This window comes from Myotis myotis, unplaced genomic scaffold (genome assembly GCF_014108235.1).
Source record: "Myotis myotis isolate mMyoMyo1 unplaced genomic scaffold, mMyoMyo1.p scaffold_m19_p_20, whole genome shotgun sequence".
Taxonomy (NCBI): Eukaryota; Metazoa; Chordata; class Mammalia; order Chiroptera; family Vespertilionidae; genus Myotis; species Myotis myotis.
The window spans coordinates 3,514,127-3,531,769 of record NW_023416325.1 but is presented as its reverse complement, the minus strand read 5'-3'; the positions used below and the strand labels follow the sequence as shown (position 1 = coordinate 3,531,769).

Sequence of the window (17,643 nt, the reverse complement as noted above, 5' to 3'; positions counted from 1 at the left end):
GGAATTGCCATCACGGTCCTCAGTCTGGGTTTCAGGTGTCTCTAGGGGAAAAGAATCGCCCTGTCGCCTGATCTTACGCTTGTCACCATTGATTGTCCCCGAAGGTGTCAGACGCAGGGAGGGAGCCCCAGGGGGGATGGGGGGTGTCTGGGGAGAGTCAAGCTCTGCCTGAGGTTGTTGAGGTGCTTCCGCGTGGAGAAAACAAGGCATGTTTACGAGCATGTTGGCAGCTATTGGCTCAGGTTCAGAATGCATGTAACACCATCTTTTTGGCATTTTAAAATTAATTTTCGATGTAAGAGGTTTTAATCACTTGTCATGTTTTTGAACCCATTGTTTCACTGTGGTGATGGTGTCTGTGTGTCTGGGGGTGGAGCTGCCATTTATCATAATTTGAGTGATTTTTCCACTGTTGGGGAGGGGACTAGGCGGCTCTCCCACTCTGCCTGTGATTCAAAAGCCGCGTCTGGTCTGGCCGCTGCCCCTGTGAATTGCTCCCATCACGTTCCCTGGTGCGGTGGGAGCATCGCCTGTGCCGCCGGGGGAACGCGGCTCGCCGGGGAGCAGCTGTGCTCACACAGGACCTGGGAGCACCACGCGCCTCGCTCCGCACGGAGATCGTTGCTGTTGGGGCCTTTCCTTAACCTTCTCCAAAATAGAAACGGAATCTTCGGTTTTGTTCACAAAGAATAATCGGGACCGAACGCGCTGGAGGCAGATGTGCGCCGGGCTTCGCGCTGGAAAGACCCACAGCACAGAGCTGAGGAGCCGCCACGCGTCCCCGGCCACGTCCCCTCCAGCCGGACATGGGCGATCTCTGTTTATAACGTGGGCTTTGCGGTGCGGGGGCCCGTGCGCCCGAAATGTTTCTGGCACTCGCCAGCTCTGGCTGCAGTCCCCTTGCAGGCCTCTCTCTGGTCTCACGAGAAGCTTTTTAAATTTAGCCCAGAGCGGCTCTGTGGGGGCACGGCAGGGCAGCCCTTCCCTTCCAGCGGCAGGCGCAGGCAAACCCCGGGGTCAAGGGCGGGGTCAAGGGCGGAGTGGGCTCTCTGGCGCTGCACCAGGAGCTGCACCAGCGGGTGGGGGGCCGCAGGAACCCCAAGATCCTCACACAGTCCCCTGCACACGTTCAGGGACTTGGCGGAAAGAGCTGTGCGGAGCAGAAAGACCAAGGTTTTAGTCAGATTTAATAATACACTTTGTTCCTGTCCTTTCGAACCATGAGCGTGCTCATATGTCCCTGTATTTTGCATAGAGGAATGATGCCAGTGTTGTTTTTTTTAACGTTAGACTATCTCCTAAGAATCAAAGCAGTACCGTTTGCTCTTATATCCTATTTGATTTTCAAATGTAGTAATTTTACATTTTTGTCCTTGGAAATAATTAGGGTGAAAAAAAATACTTCCAATCTGCTGGGTACTAATTCTCCTTGTTAATAAGTGTTTTTTCAAATTAGTGCTCTCAAGAGATGGCAATAACTTTGTATTTCACTTGCACGATGAGAAAGAAAACAAGGTGGGAGAGTGCCCTCTCTTGCACAAAATGAGAATGAAAATATTTCAGATAATAAATGCTCTGAAAAGTAATAATCTCATCACGAGCTGATTCAGCGCATGGCTTCACTAATTCGGCAGGATGGCCCGATCAGTCCCAGTGAGCGCAAGTGCAAAAATGGGTGGGATTTTAGTGTTTTTGGTAAATCCCGTTGACTTGTGTGTTCGACATTCTAATCTCTCTCATGGCATTCACTTGAGAATATTTTACATATCTCACCTCAGATGCCTTATAAATACATCTATAGGATTAGTAATTCTACAGGCACATCTTACTGTAATCATTTGTATCCCTTCTTTAATCTTCAAAGAAATAAGTCAATAAGGCAGTGGTTTTCTAATCTGCATGTTAGCTGGTCTCTCCAAATGCGAAGATTGCCTCGAAAAGCCAGCTTCCCCGGAGTTTTAAAAACATGGTGAAGAGTAAGAATACTTGGTTTGACGGAGTTGATCAAGCAGACGCCCATTTTGTAAAGTAAGGCTCAACTTCACTGATTCCACGAACGGCTTCTCTATTAGATGCCGCCGCTCACGGCCACTGTCTTCACTGCTAGCGCGGACGTTGTGGTTGTTCTTTATTGTGGCTGTCCCGGCACCGTTTCGGTGAAGTGTGTGGCAGTATGCCCGTTTAGCGATGAAGAAGTTGAGGCTGGCGTTTTACATGACTGGGTTCCCAGCGTGAGCCCAGGCAGTCCGACTGGGAAGACCGGGGTCTCCGTCAGTAAAAAGGGAGTAGCAGCTCAGGGCTCTCGTTTATCTCTGTTAGCATCAGAGGGATTGATTGCTTACGATGCCTGGCTTCTGGAGGGGAAGCGTGTTCGTCTTGGGCATGTTTTGATTTGACTATAGTTCCTTGAGGGACTAATAACCATTTTTCTTAAAAAAAAAAAAAATGATCTCAAACACTTAGCCTGACAAGTGTTTGTATAAATGACTTTCATTTTTGTGACTGTCTACTGGTTAGTCATTTTTTAAAAAAAATGTTTTTATTGATTTTTAGAGAGAGGGGGAGGGGGGGGGGGAGAGAGAGAGAGAGAGAAACATCAATGTGAGAGAAATACTGATCGGCTGCCTCTCATATGCACCTTGACCAGGGATCCAACCCACAATCTGGGCATGAGCCCTGGCTGGGAATCAAACCGGCGACCTTTTGGAACATGGGATGACATTCCAACCGAGCCCCACTGGCCAGGGCATAATTTTTGCTAATATATTTTAAAACATCAGTTGGAATATATTTGCTGACGCGTATCTTACTAGTGCCATGACTTTATTGATGAGAGGCTCAGGCAGAGCAGATAAACATAAGCCTTGCTGTTCCTGGGCCTCACTGATCACCAGTTTTTCCTCTGAAAATGATCGGTGTTGATGGCTTTGGTATTTCTGTAGTTTTGAATAAACAGCGACAGAACACAATACTTTACCGAATGTTAGTCAGTGGCCGGCGCTAGGTTGGCTGATACCGCGTTATAACAGAGTGTCCTTTCTTCCTGCAGCCACAGCCCTTTCAGACAACACAAAACCAAAGATAAGCATGAAATAGACCGGATGACACTCACCGTGGTAAGGAGATGAACGACTCTATTTCTATTCAGTGTCGTGTTTCCTGCGCAACCGATGTAAAATTTTGCTTTCTTAAAAATAAAGAAGCGAAGATACAATCCCTGGAAGAACCCCAAAAAAGAAAAAAAAAATAATGGGAATAGATGGTAGGGCAGAAATGAAGATTTGCTAACAATCGGTAAGAAAAAAAAGATATACAAAATCAAGAGCGAAACCAAAGCAATCAAATAAAAGGGAAAATGAGATGCAGAGAAGGGAGGAGACGTTCGGATTCTCTTTTGATTGACTTTGAAGATGATTGATACCCGTTTGATGTCTCTTTAGAGGAGATACTAATTGGTGGTGAATCTGTGATTTTGAACACCGTCTTTTTTCCAGAAACGCTCTTTCCGTCTGGTTGGGGGCGGAGGCGCCTTTCCCATGAACGCGCCTTTGAAATCGTGTTCTCGTTCCCCCCCAGAACGTGGACCTTCCGGACGCCTTCTCCCCCGAGCTGAGGTCGCTGCTGGAGGGCTTGCTGCAGCGGGAAGTCAGCAAGCGGCTGGGCTGCCACGGAGGCGGGTAGGCTGCTGCTCGCCTGCCGGGACCGTCACGCGGGGCAGAAAACACTCCTTTTCAGTATTTCATTTCCTTGTCCGTGAACGTCTTCCACTTCGATTCCAGTGGGGGAGGGGGGGGTCACATGGGAAGCAGGCATATTGTCTCATGTGTTCCGTAATTAAAGCTGAAGGAGTCGCCAACTTTTTAAAAAGTTTTTTGTTGTTGTTAGTTTTTAGAAAGAGAGACAAAGGGAGAGGGAGAGAGAGAAACAAAGATGTGAGAGTGAAACATTGATCGCTCGCTGCCTTCTGCACACCCCACACTGGGGGTCGAGCCCACCACCCGGGCATGTGCCCTGACTGGGAATTGAACCGTGACCTCCTGGTTCATCAGTTGACGCTCAAACCCCCCCCCCCCCCCCCCCGCCCCCAGCCACACCGCGGTGCCAGGCATGGCGAGCGGTATTTCTAAGCGTCACCGTGTTTCCTGTGTTGCTTTGGAAGAGTGTTTTTTACTTGCTTGCTTAAGGAACGGGAACTAGTTGCTCCTCTGTGTTCCTACCAGGAGAGAGTTTTTGCAGAATATTGCTTGGATCTCTCAGTGCGCGCTCACCACTGTCACGGCCTCTCCGCTACAGGTCTCAGGAAGTGAAGGAACACAGCTTCTTCAGGGGCATCGACTGGCATCACGTCTACTTACAAAAGGTACTCCCCGTGGGACCCCACCCTGGGCAGCCCCGCGTGCTCCCCGTCTCTGCTTCCTGGCTCTGGCCCCAGCGTCCCCCGCCCCCAGCTTCCCGTCCGTACAGTCCTTCTTGCTCTTCCGTCCAAGGGTGGCTGGATGGCTGGCTCACTCCTGGGGGCGCTGTTCGCTGCTGCCCCTTCTTCCCCTAGTTTAAAGGTTTTCAGAATACCTTCTGCACAAATTAACAAGTGGCGACATGGAGCTGACATGTAGCGAATTCAAATGCTCACAGGATTGAGGCTTTTTCGCTTTAGCTCACCCACTTGACTTTTTATCTCAGTGCATGACTGTATTTTTATATTTTTTCCATATAAAAATGTACAGGAAACATTCATCGTAAATTTACATACACTTTCTAGCCCAGTACCACGCAATTTAAGAATTCTTGTGATTGCATATCAGCATAATTCCCCTATCTTATTTTAAGGTATTTTTATTTTCTCACTGATACAGGAAAACACCCCAAGTTGGAAGTTTTGTTTGTTTGTTTTTTAATGTTGATTACCAGCTTTGGACTCTTTTTTTGCATAAACTCACACTGTGGAGGAATAGTGATCTGTTAGCCCTGCCTGTGTAGAATTAGGGTTCCAGCTCCAGTTACATTAATATCGGCCTCAGGACTGTGTGGTGTGGGGTGTTTTGTCTGCCTTGAGGGGCCCAGCAAGTGGAATGTGGCCCCCAACCCCCCGAGAAAACCTGCTTGCTTAAAGCCGAGCTGGGAGGATGTGCAGTCCTGAGCCTCCATTCCATGTAATAATTATTTAAGGCTTACTTGGACATGAGTGTTGTTGGGCTTTTTCCCCTTTAAATATGTCTAAGATATGAGGTCTTCCTTTGGGGCCATTCGCGGCAGAAGCTCCTCGGTAAAGCCTGTGACGTGCTCTGTGTGAGCTCGACACCGAGTTCTCTCTGTGGGATGGTGGTTGGGGCGGGGCCGTTGGGGCGGGGCCGTCGGGGTGGCTGGCTTCTGACCCTTCCCCCTTTGGGTCCTCCAGTACCCTCCACCCCTGATCCCTCCCCGGGGAGAAGTGAACGCGGCCGACGCCTTCGACATCGGCTCCTTTGACGAAGAGGACACCAGAGGCATCAAGGTGCTCACGTGCTGTTGGCCCTCAATGTTGTCGGAGGGTGCGGGGGAGTTTCTAATCGGAAATCAGACGCTGTGGTTGTCTCAGTGTTGGCCCGCCCTGTGGGATGTAACTTACAAAGGGCCATCTGCACATTTGCAGAATGTAGAAGTCTCGGACCGAAACGAGTGAGAAACTGAAAGCTTTTTTTGGGGATAATCACTCTGTTTGGTAAACTGCAGAATGGTCAGATTTTTACTGACCTGGCTAGATTGGTGATTGAAATAAAAGTCCAGTGTGTAGGAAGCAGGAAAAACAACCGTGTGAAGGCAAAGCTACTTCTTGTGCCCCAGAGCCAGTCGTATTGAATTAGAGTAGAATTACAGTCAGCATTCGACCCGATTCTCCTAAGCCTCAGATCTCTCTGTCGGGGTGAACGGCGCAAACCGTGTACATCGTGTTGCATTTGTCAATCAAAAGTGAAGTAATCACTGTTGTTTAAATATAATCCTCTGCATTTTTCAAACTTTGGTTCCTATCACTATTTTCCCATAGACAGGATATCATTACGGATGGTGAGCCATGAGAGAAAATCACCCTCTTTGGGGTGCAGAGTCACTGCACGTCAGGCTCCCCCCAACCCCACTGTCATCCCAGGACCGCCCCTCCCTCCTGGATGCTCCTGGTCTCCTCTCAGCTGCCTGCTTTTATACCCTTCTTATCTAGCTCCTCCCCCCCCATTTTTCCTACCTGGTAGTTCCGCCTCCTAAAGGCCAGGGCACTGTTAACACACACACGCCTTCGAGGTGTACATAAAAGACTGCCACATGCAATGCCCGGGCCCAGCAGGGCCTGTGACCAGAGACACAGAATGGATCCCATGGGATGTGGGCAGAGACGGGGTGGGGAAGGGGCTGGAGGAGGCGTGACGGCGGCTGGGCAGGGGCGCAGCCAGGGGAGCAGACGTACGGTTTTTCCTGAATGCCTGTCACTTTCACACCACCATCGAGTCGAAAGGTCACCTGAGGTCAGAGGCCCGCTGTCCTCATCTCTCAGGCAGAGGGGTGAGCAGGTCTGGTTCGTATAGGGACGCCTGCTTTTGCAGGCCACCGGTCGCCTCTCAGCAGGCCCACTCCCGTTTCTATCACAAGCCTGCAGCTCCGAGGCCTAAAGCCGTTCTCCTCACGCGGTTCCGGGGTGCAGCCTCCCTCAGGGAGAAGGATGAGGAAGCCGGAGTAATGGTCTGGAAAAGGAACACATCACGAGTGTCATGTTTATCACGGCTCCTCTTAAAGGCCAAGCTGCCCAAACCCTCCCTGTGTCCTGAGCTTTCGCTTCTGCACGTGATGGAACCTGTTACGCTTGGATTCGCTGGGAGGTTCATGGAGTGAATGATAGGTTTGGCCCCGCCCACATTTTGTTTTCCTCGCTTTTCAGAGCAAGTGGAGGCGGCTAGCAGACTCTTCTGGCTTCTCCCTTTTCATTGCTTCTAAAAACGATCGGAGTCTATTTTCCACGTAAATCGAATATCCCCACCACAATGGAAATTTTATTTTGTTGTCAAAACCTTTTCATACTCCCGATAAAGGCCTGTGTGTGCTGGTTTCATCAGCAAAACTGCAGTGAATGTGAAGGACATTTGGGGCGAAGCCGCCTGACCCGGGAATGAGAGTGAAGTGCTCACCAGTGACAGCCCCTGTGGGTCCCGGCGGCTGGGCGGGCCTCAGTAGGGATTTGTCACCGTGGAGAACCTGTTCTAAGTGATTGCGTGCCATCGTGCCGCCCGGTTCCTGCGCACAGTCGTGCACCTCTCGCCTCGGTAAGCACGGTCGCTCATAGACGTCTCGCTTTCTCATCACACGCAGCTTCTGGACTGTGACCAAGAGCTCTACAAGAACTTCCCGCTGGTCATCTCCGAGCGCTGGCAGCAGGAGGTGGTGGAGACCATCTACGAAACAGTGAACTCGGACACGGATAAGATCGAGGCCAGGAAGAGGGCTAAGAACAAGCAGCTGGGACACGAAGAAGGTAAAGGAGCTCACGTCTCTCACGGTTTTCAAAGCAGAACATGTAGCATAGAGTAGTACAGTGATCCGTCATTCTTCACGCACTAAGTATTGTTGCTCTTTTAATTGTGTAAGATTTTATGGCTTTGGGATATTTAAATGTATTGTGGGCCCGGCCGGCGTGCTTCAGTGGTTGAGCATCGACCTAGGAGCCAGGAGGTCTCAGTTCAACTCCTGGTCAAGGCACATGCCCGGGTTGCAGGCTCGATCCCCAGTGTGGGGCATGCAGGAGGCAGGCAGTCGATGATTCCCTCTCATCATTGGTGTTTCTGTCCCTCTCCCCCTCTCCCTCCCTCTCTGAAATCAATAATAACGTATTAGAAGTCCCCCGAGCGCACCTCCCTTCTCTGGGGAGAGGGCTTCGTTTCTAAGGTACTCTGGAGAGAAAAGGTCCATTGAGATCCCTCTGGGCTGCATTTGCCGTAGCAGATTTTACGTCGAACTGATGACATTCTATCAATGGTCATTTGCTCCAAGGAGGGCCATGATATCTTGACAAATTAAACCCAGAAAAAAAAAATAAAAATCCCAATGACCTTGCTGAAGTGTTTCCTTTTCATTAGAGCTGGAATTAGAACTCTTCTAACAAGTTAATGAATCCATCTTCATGTATAAAGAATTAATTTGGGCATATCTAGGTCTTGGTTGAAGACCTCAGAAGTCACCTCTATAGAACAAAACACTCTAGGCCAGTGGTCGGCGAACTCATTAGTCAACAGAGCCAAATATCAACAGTACTTCTTCAAAATAGACTCGCCCAGGCTGAAAACCGACTTCTGCGCATGGGCCACGAAGTTTCAATCACACTGTACGTGTGCACCCGCATGTGGTATTTGTGAAAGAGCCACACTCAAGGGGCCAAAGAGCCGCATGTGGCTCGAGAGCTGCAGTTTGCCGACCACTGGTCTAGGCTTAGATTTCAACTAAAAACACAAGATTTCAACTGTAGATATACTCTAGAAATGCAGGCACTTTTTCATGAAAAGGACACCTTTGGGAAGCTCTCTGTTTTTGACCCTCTTTGGTCTCCCCCACCGCCCCCCACCCCCGCCCCTGTCCTATGGGTGTTACATGTTTATCATCTGACCTCCCTCTAGAGCAGTGGTTCTCAACCTTCTGGCCCTTTAAATACAGTTCCTCATGGTGTGACCCAACCATAAAATTATTTTCATTGCTACTTCATAACTGTAATGTTGCTACTGTTATGAATCGTCATGTAAATATCTGATATGCAGGATGGTCTTAGGCGACCCCTGTGAAAGGGTCGTTCGACCTCCAAAGGGGTCGCGACCCACAGGTTGAGAACCCCTGCTCTAGACTGTGAGCTCCCTGAGGGCGAGGGGTCTTGTCTGTTACTCACCTCTGAGTCCTCGATGCCTAGAACATGCTCAGCACTTGGCTGCTCACTTAATCTTATTGAATGAACGAATGAGAGAGGGAATGAGTGATTTTAGCCCAATCACCCAAGCTTTTCACGAAGGCAAAGCAAGCCACTGAAAATGAACCTGTTTTTGTTTTAAGAGACAACACTTCCCTATAAAAGGTCATCAGGACTCAGGGTGAATGAATGAACTTGATCTCTCTACATAGCCATGCATCTGAGAGAGAAATATAACCTCAAGTCAAGGAATAAACAGTTTTGACCCTTGTGTTACTTTGGCTTAGTCAGCCACGGAAATCCCTGCTTGGTTATTATATAGAAAACAAGAAGTAGAAGAAAGGGAGAGGCCCAGTGCCACATAGAGGCAGAGGTACTTGGGGCTTGCATTCATTTACCCTCTGTTCTTCCATTGTCGTTATATATAACTAGAGGCCCGATGCACAAAATTCATGCAGGAGTAGGCCTTCGCAGCTGTGGTGGCTGCCTGGATCCGTTCCTCCCAGCTGAGGGCCAGCTGCCTGGATCCATCCCAGGGGCTACGTTCGGAGGATGTCTGGTCTAATTAGCATTTTACGCTTTTATTATTATAGATGAAAAAGTCATTTCAGAACAAACTTTTGCCCTCTCAGAGCAATAAACGACCACTGTGAATTTATCAGGAAGTTGAGAAGCAATTATTAATGTCAGCAGGGAAAGAGCTAAAGAAACCTCTGTTTTTTCAATTCCCAGTTCCCATGTGTTTAAAGACTGAAATAATGATTTCTGCAACAAATGACCAAACAAGACAAACCAGCAAAAGCACAGAGACACAGACAACAGTGTGGTGGTTACCAGAGTGAAAGGGGGTGGGGGGAGGTGGTAGAGGGTAAAGGGGGTCAAGCACATGGTGATGGACGGAAATCTGACTTTGGGTGGTAAACACAATGAAGTATACAGGTGATGTATTGTAAAGTTCTACACGTGCAACCTATATAATTTTTATATAGGTTTAATTTAAATTTAAATTTAATTGAAAATTTAAGTATTGTCAAAATTTAATTTAAAATTTTATTTTAATTTAATTTAAAAATTTTAAGAAAGAAGTAATGATTTCTGTAATGTTGTATACTGCAAAAAACTTGATTTTTCCAGAAAGCGTGTACTTCTCTTTTCCTGAGGCACATCTATATTAAGACATTCTGTTTCAGACCCTATTTAACTTACAGTGACTTTCTATTTCTCAGATTACGCCATGGGAAAAGACTGTATTATGCACGGGTACATGCTGAAACTGGGGAACCCATTTCTGACTCAGTGGCAGCGTCGATATTTTTACCTCTTTCCAAACAGACTTGAATGGAGAGGAGAGGGGGAGTCCCGGGTAAGTCTGACGCCCGTTACCAAGCACTTGCTGTCGTTAACGTTGAATGGATAGCACATGGTTATCGCATAGTGAGGACGTGTTTTGTAAAACAGCCTCTGAAGCACTGTGCACCTGTTTAACTTGTGTGCATGCGATTTTGATGTTCCGACTGTGACTTTTAGACTTCCGAGTCAAGGAAGGATTTTGTAATATCAGAAAATAGAATGTGCTGTTCTGTGAGGTCCAAAGCAGACAGGAAATTGTCCCACTTTTCAGTATATTTGAAAATTAAACAAAAACAAAACGAAAAAAATGTTCTTTGTTTAACATCAGGAATCTTCTTATATATTATCCTATATAATAAAAGGCTAATATGCAAATCAACCAAACGGCAGAACAACAATTCGCTATGACATGCACTGACCACCAGGGGGCAGGCGCTTAATGCAGGAGCTGCCCCCTGGTGGTCAGTGTGCTCAGCCAAAAGCCCTGAGCTGGGCTCACGGCTGGTGAGCACAGCGGTGGTGGCAGGAGCCTCTCCCGCCTCCGCGGCAGCACTAAGGATGTCCAACTGCAGGCTCCTGGACTGCTAAAGGGCGCAGGCCAGGCTGAGGGGACTCCCCCACTGAGTGCACAAATGTCATGCACCAGACCTCTAATATATATATATATATATATATATATATATATATATATATATATGGCTAATATGCAAAGTGTCCCCTCGGGAATTCAGCCAGGAGACCGGGAGTTGGATTGCTCGCTATGACGTGCGCTGACCACCAGGGGGTGGTATGGAATGAAGGAAGGCCCTGGCTGGCAGCCAGGGAACTGAGGCCGAAGCCCCGATCGGCCCTAATCGCCGGCCAGGCCTAGGGACCCTACCCGTACACGAATTTTGCGCACTGTGCCTCTAGTATGCAATAAAAAGAGTCAATGTTTAATGGCCCGTTTGAGAAGCTGCTTGGATTCGTAGGTACCAATGAGTTAAAAGCAAACATGCGCGTTTATGATGTCGTTTCTCATTTAGGACTCCTGGAGTATTTACCCAAAAAAACATAAAATGGTAAGGTCCTCGGGACGCTATAGCATCCACCCTAAGCAATACTGCTATAGACCTAGCACGCGGGGCAGTCCTTTAAGGATGTCACCTGTGTTTATAGCATCGTCTGGATGTGATCGAAATAGCGTCAGCCGACAAGCTTGCATCGCCCGGCGTGTACGGAGCTGCTGGGTGAAAGCTCAGCCTCTCGCCTCTGGCTCGTGTGAATCGCCCTCGGCGCCCCCGTGCCCCCTCCCGGCTTTACTGATGGCATTTAGATGAGTGCGTGGTGCAAAAAGCACGTGACTCACAGTCACTCAGACATCAGTCCCGTGTGGAGGGAACAGCTTTGCTATTTGGCCTTAGAGACATGCCTTTCTTTGCAGGTTTTTTTGTTTGTTTGTTTGTTTTTGAACTGGTATAGTTTGCACTTTTGTATGCGTTCCTTTGTAGCCATCTCCCCCACTTTTAGAATATCAGCAAAGAAAGGCAAATGCCAAGTTTTGTGTTTGTTTACTTTTCCTAAGTGGGTAGTTTTCGGTATTAGTTAGTAATTTAACGTCAGAAATCATGAATGATGTGAAGTAATCGGTTGTTTTTATTTTTATGATCAGCAAAATTTACTGACCATGGAACAGATTATGTCTGTGGAAGAAACTCAGTTTAAAGACAAAAAATGCATTTTGTTGAGGATAAAAGGAGGGAAGCAATTTGTCTTACAATGTGAGGTGAGTTTTTGTTATTCTTTTCATAGATGCAGTTTAGAACAATCCTTCCTGTCTGTCTGTCTGTCTGTCTGTCTCTCTCTCTCTTTCTCTCTCTCTCTTTCTCTCTTTCTCTCTCTCTTTCTCTCTCTCTCTCTCTCTCTCTCTCTCTCTCTCTCTCTCTCTCTCTCTCTCTCTCCAGCCACGAGGGCTGCTTGGTTAGAGAGCATTCTCCTACTCCATGCTTTGCCACTTGCATACTTAGAATGAAAGCCCTAAGGTTCAAGGTTCTCAGCAAATTCAGTTATTTTCAGAGAAGCAAATTTTAGCGCGTGTGCGGAGGAAGCAGGTGACATAATCTGACTGCATAACTCGTCTGATATTTTGCCGGGTCCTACAATAGTACTTGTGCCATAACTTCCCTGCTCTTCCGGCGTGTTTGAGTTTGAGTTTGGAATAACTAAGTAAATGCAAGATACCAAAGTGACATTCCCTGCAAAGGGAAATGTCATGCTTCTCTCCCTAAAACTCTATTGTAGCCCCAGTTTAATTCCTGAATCCTTTTCCATTGGGGCACTGGAGAGAGAGAGAGAGAGAGAGAGAGAGAGAGAGAGAGAGAGAGAGAGAGAGAAAGAGAGAGAAGCATATTTAGAGAGATAACCAGTAGTAGATACAAAAGTGTGTTTAATTCATCATTACATGGGAAGGAACATTAAACTTGTCAAAAGTGTTCCTCTGTTATTTGAACTTGAGCTGTTTTGTTAGCGTCCTCAGTGGATGTGGGGGTTACGGCAGGGCTGGCAGGGCCCTCCTTCCCCTCTGGGGGCAGAAAAGTCAAGTGTGCGTTCGCTGGGGTCGGGGGAGTGTCAGGACACGGGCATTGCCAGCGATGCCCACGTCTGTTGGCACAGTGGGCGCAGCTGTCACACCTTCTCGTGCGTTTCCCTGCAGAGTGACCCCGAGTTTGTGCAGTGGAAGAAGGAGCTGACGGAGACGTTTACCGAGGCCCAGCGGCTGCTGCGACGGGCGCCCAAGTTCCTCAACAAGTCCCGCGCGGGCGCCGTGGAGCTCTCGAAGCCGCCCCTCTGCCACCGGAGCAGCAACGGCCTCTGACAGCCGGGAGGGACGCCGGTGACAGCCGGGACGCCGTGACAGCCGGGACGAGGGTCCCGGGGAAGACGGTGCCTGGGGGACGTCCTCACGGGTGTTCTCGGCCCTGGACGCGGAGCCTTTCGCAGGAGGAGGAGGCCTAGAGGATGGATCGCTCGTCCCGGTTCTGGCATCGCTGGGAAGACCCGGCCGCCGGGATGCTCCTGCTCGGGGTTGTGACCATTCTCGGCCCGGGCGGCCTCCCTCCCGTCCTGGGGGCCCCCCCGCCGGCCTCATATTTGTCCACAGTCGAAACTACTGAGGAAAAGGAAGTTTTTTCTCCGCCACACACTCATTTTGGTACCGACGAACCTAGAACTTGAGGCGATCACTACTCACCAGTTTTTACGTCTGATATCAAACATATCTTGGACTTGCCCGGACAGAAGGTACCCGTCCACAGTGTGGGCTCACAGGTCGTCCGGGGTCGCCATGTTTTATCCAGAAACAGTCACTGCGGATTTTCTACGTCGTTGCTCCGTGCGCCTTGCTCCGTGCGCCTGGGGATGGGAGGCCAGCCGTGTGATTCTTCTGTGCGTCTCAGACCCGGCTCCGTGCTGTCCTGAGGTCGAAAGCTGAAGATGCTTTCTGGGACGGCTGTGCTTGGGCCCCTCACCGTGTGGCTGCACCCCCAGCTGCGGGTCTCCCCCCCCCCCCCCCCCCGGGAGTGCTCAGTGCACTGGGCACGGAGGGCGCGGCCCCCGAGGACACGGGAGCCCCTGGGAACTGCAGGCGCTTGACCACTGGAGATGTTGACAACGATTCCGAAGGCGAGGCCAGCGCAGGGTTTTAAACTTCAGGGTAATGACGATCGTCAGAAATCTTCCAGTACATGAGCCGCACTTTCACGTGTCCGGGTGCACAGGGACGTTTGGGGGCGAGTCCGTTGGGTTTCGACAGCAGGCCGTGGTGTGACGCGGGCCATCTGGTTCCCTCTGCCTGACCTCAGAGAACATATTAGCGATGGATGTGTGAAGGAAGGAAACTGTTGTACCTTTTGGTGTAATTTAAATGAATTTTATTGAAAAAAGAACGACTGTGTCCCAATGGGTTCCTTGTGTATTTGGATCTATGTTGTCATTCGTGAGTGACCCCCGTGCCCTGGCGTGAAGACTTCGCCTGATCCCAGCGGCGTCCTTTCCCCGTGGTTTTCCCCTGGCGAGTTCCAGGCCCTTCTCACGCCCCAAGTAAATGCTGGGTTATAAGAACCAGTGTGTTTGCCAGCAAAGCCCTCCTCCGTGTCATCAGACTAAAAATAATAACAGCAATTTCAAAAGTCCACTTGTTGGTCCTGTTCCCAGCGCACTTTTATTGTTCATTTCTAAGTTAATAACAATATACAAAACTTGGCATCGTAATTATCTGCATCCTGTCCTTGATCTTTTTAGTGGCTCCAAATCTTCGTTTTCACATTCGTGTACTGTGTTCATTGGGAAAGAAAGTGCTTTTTAAATGAAATTCTATTTGGGGGATTGGGGAGGTAATTACTGGCGGTGTCTTTCATTTCCTAGGAGTTACTTCGGGAAAGCAATCGGGAGGGTCACTGTCCATCTCAAGTCTTAACTGGAGTTTAAATTAACACGCATGTTCTACTGCCTGTTATTTCCAATATTTCCACTGCACGCTATATGCACACGCATTCTCGAGTTTAAAAGGGAAGGGCAACTAAGTCGCTTAAAAAAGCCACCAAGACAGACACGCAGTTGTTCACAAGGAGGGAGCGTCTCCCCGGGCCGGCTAAGTGCAGCTGTCATTGCTCTCGCCACCGCCAACACGCATGCTCAGCACAGAGAGCCAGAAACCCCGGGGCCTCGTGTGCCGAAGGCAGGCGGACCGTCCCCCTCCGGGTCTGGGCTTAGCGGCTCACGTCTCTCACCTAGGGCCGTACCTCCTCTGATTCGCATCTCTTCAAGAAATAAGATTTTTGCTCTGGGCTGGAAGGTAAAGTTAATCCCTCTCTTAGAAATTTAGGAATTGCCCCTAAGAGAGATGAATGGGAAGGCAGCCCGAGAGAGCCCTGTTGCCTCAGGCTTATCCTAAGTAAACTTTTATATTCCCCCAACTCACACTTGACTTACAATGGCAAGGCCGAGGAGGGCCTCTCATGGATGGACTTTACTGATGGCCCTCTGTGGTCTCCGGTTGTGTTGGGGTCTGGGTAGGCAGTCCCTGAGGAGTCCGGTCTTCTGCCTGAACTTGTGCCCACAGCCCCTCTGATGGGGTGTCCACGGAAGGTCCCAGAAGGTCAAAGAGGTTCATCGGTATACATCGCTATTCCAGACGGTTTTAAGAGTGTTATGTCATTCCTAGATGTTTGACCCTTCCTGTGTTTGGACCATTTAAAAAGACAAAATTCTGCACAAGTTTTCTCATTTTAGATATACAGAGATGGTTGGGGTATTTTAACATTGTCGAAGATCATCGAACTGGTATTTTTATATAGTTGTGGTATAATGAGCCTTGATTTCATAATTCAAAGGAATCAATAAAGCAAAGTCTAAAAATAATAGTTTAAGCTGCTATAGACAGAGTAAATTTAAAACTTTTATGAACCCAAGGTTATATATTTTTTTTAACCTAAAACTCTCTCTTTGGTGCATTTACCCCTTCCTGTCATTGGGACTCACGATTTTTTTTATTCTCTATCATGTTTAAGGGTGGTTTTCAGCAAGACTTCTAGAAATTAGCTGTCATTTCACTGCGAAGGCAAAGGTTTCATTACTCGTGCCTCTGATTGGTCAGTTCAAGGAAATGAAAGCCTCGCGTTCCAGGTGCACCGAGGAACAGAAGCATCCTGCTCAGAAAGACAGCAGCAAACCTGGGAAAAATAACCAAAAGAAGGAAGAAGGACAACAACAAACAGCGACCTGTTTCAAGCAAGACTTACCTTGATTTGCAGTTTGAAATATACCATAAGATACTCGAAACCATCGTTTTAAGGCCTTCCCCGGCCATTAAAAAATGTATCATTTACCAATTGACAAAAGGATTTAACAAGATTAAAAAGATCAAAGTGTAGTTTTTCTCTAATGATTTTTTAAAAAATTTCAGTCAGAATCCTAGTCGGGCCAATTCAATTCCATTTTTAAAATTTTGTCCTAATATAAAATGTAAGGGTAGGGTATGGAGAAATAATTATAATCGTGTATTCATATTACAAAGGACTTGACCCTGGGTTTGCTTCTCAGTTGATTATGTTCCATGATGTATATATTATATGTAGTTTGTGAGCAAAACACTGGCCATTTTTAGTTTTATTGTTAAACTAGAGGCCCGACGCACGAAATTCGTGCAAGAATAGGCCTTCCTTCCCCCGGCTGCTGGCACCGGCTTCCCTCTGGCACCCAGGACACCGGCTTCCCTTGAAGTCCGGGCTTTGTCCAGAAGGTCATCTGGAAGGACGTCCGGTCTAATTAGCATATTACGCTTTTATTATTATAGATTGAGTTTTTCTGTGTTTTAACGAATTACAACAAATAGATTTGGCTTTTTCTGGGTAACACAAAGATTGCTCAACCACATATATATAAAACAAAGAGTTCTATTTTAGCACAAAAGCATTTTACATTATTTATTGACTCCTTCCATTTGTTTTCATCAACGACCTTCCTTATCATGTCTGTTCCTTTTTACTTGTATAGCTCGTTATTTAAAGAAATGGCAGTCCTTCCTATTTTTTCACAAGATAAAATCAAAACGAGGCCCCCAGCAATGCGGGGCACACACCTCCTCACCGCCACGGCCTGTTTCTGCAATAGCCATCCTCTGGTCTGAGCGAGGAGGAGGGGGACGAACTTTTTAGTGACACCCGGCAGCGACCTCGCTGTGAGTTACTGCTTTCATCTACCTCCTCCGAAGGCCTCCAGATGCTTTATTGGCTACAGGATGAAAGAACTCCAGGGAAGCATTTCGCCTCACTCCCTGGTGATGTCGATGTGGCCGTAAAGCCCCAGCCTGGGTAAGGGCCCCAGTGAGCGGGACAGGCAGTTTCCCCGTCGTCACGGCCATCCCTCAGGAGCCAAGTTCGCCTGCAACGCCTCCTCCATTTCCTGCTCTTCTTGTGCCAAATCCCCACCGTCAGTCTTGCCATCGCCTTGAGATTCGATTATTGCCCTTGATTTATCGAGCACTTATTCTTGACGAATCCGCAGTGTTTGAAAACACCGTTTCCGGGAGTAGCCCTTCTGAAGTGACCTTTTCCCCCTTCGCTGTTCCCAGATGGTTCGAAAAATGGGGTCACAATAATGCCCTGGTGTACGATTGAAACTTGGCGAGAGGCCGGCTTTGCGAGCAGACCCTTGAGGATTTACGTGAACGAGAATGAAGAGCCATCCATGAAGTGACATGTTTGCTGTATTCTTGGCATCATGTAATACCCTTCCGGAAAGAAGTCCGTTTTGCACTGGGCATTGCTATACACAGGGAAGCCAGTGAGCTGGACCTTGTAAATCTAGATGTCGTACCTGTGAAGTCACTTGTTTTCGCATTGATT

General features: G+C 48.3%; 1 protein-coding gene across 7 annotated transcripts in view; it reads left to right on the top strand.

Moving 5' to 3' along the window:
• Nucleotides 1-14,509, top strand: part of GRK3 (G protein-coupled receptor kinase 3) — a 79,023-nt gene extending 64,514 nt beyond the window's left edge. For 3 of the 7 annotated variants that reach the window (XM_036353918.1, XM_036353923.1, XM_036353921.1), the window contains 9 exons: nucleotides 3,050-3,116; nucleotides 3,577-3,677; nucleotides 4,294-4,360; nucleotides 5,396-5,491; nucleotides 7,333-7,495; nucleotides 10,138-10,274; nucleotides 11,287-11,322; nucleotides 11,913-12,026; nucleotides 12,954-14,509. In XM_036353918.1, coding sequence (XP_036209811.1) covers nucleotides 3,050-3,116; nucleotides 3,577-3,677; nucleotides 4,294-4,360; nucleotides 5,396-5,491; nucleotides 7,333-7,495; nucleotides 10,138-10,274; nucleotides 11,287-11,322; nucleotides 11,913-12,026; nucleotides 12,954-13,115 — 943 coding nt within the window. In that variant the 3' untranslated portion in view covers nucleotides 13,116-14,509. Of the gene's footprint in view, nucleotides 1-3,049; nucleotides 3,117-3,576; nucleotides 3,678-4,293; nucleotides 4,361-5,395; nucleotides 5,492-7,332; nucleotides 7,496-9,343; nucleotides 9,569-9,643; nucleotides 9,783-10,137; nucleotides 10,275-11,286; nucleotides 11,323-11,912; nucleotides 12,027-12,953 lie in introns of those variants that run through there. The other 4 variants (XM_036353920.1, XM_036353919.1, XM_036353924.1 and 1 more) reach the window with 4 other exon arrangements.
• The last annotated feature ends 3,134 nt before the right edge of the window (nucleotides 14,510-17,643 follow it).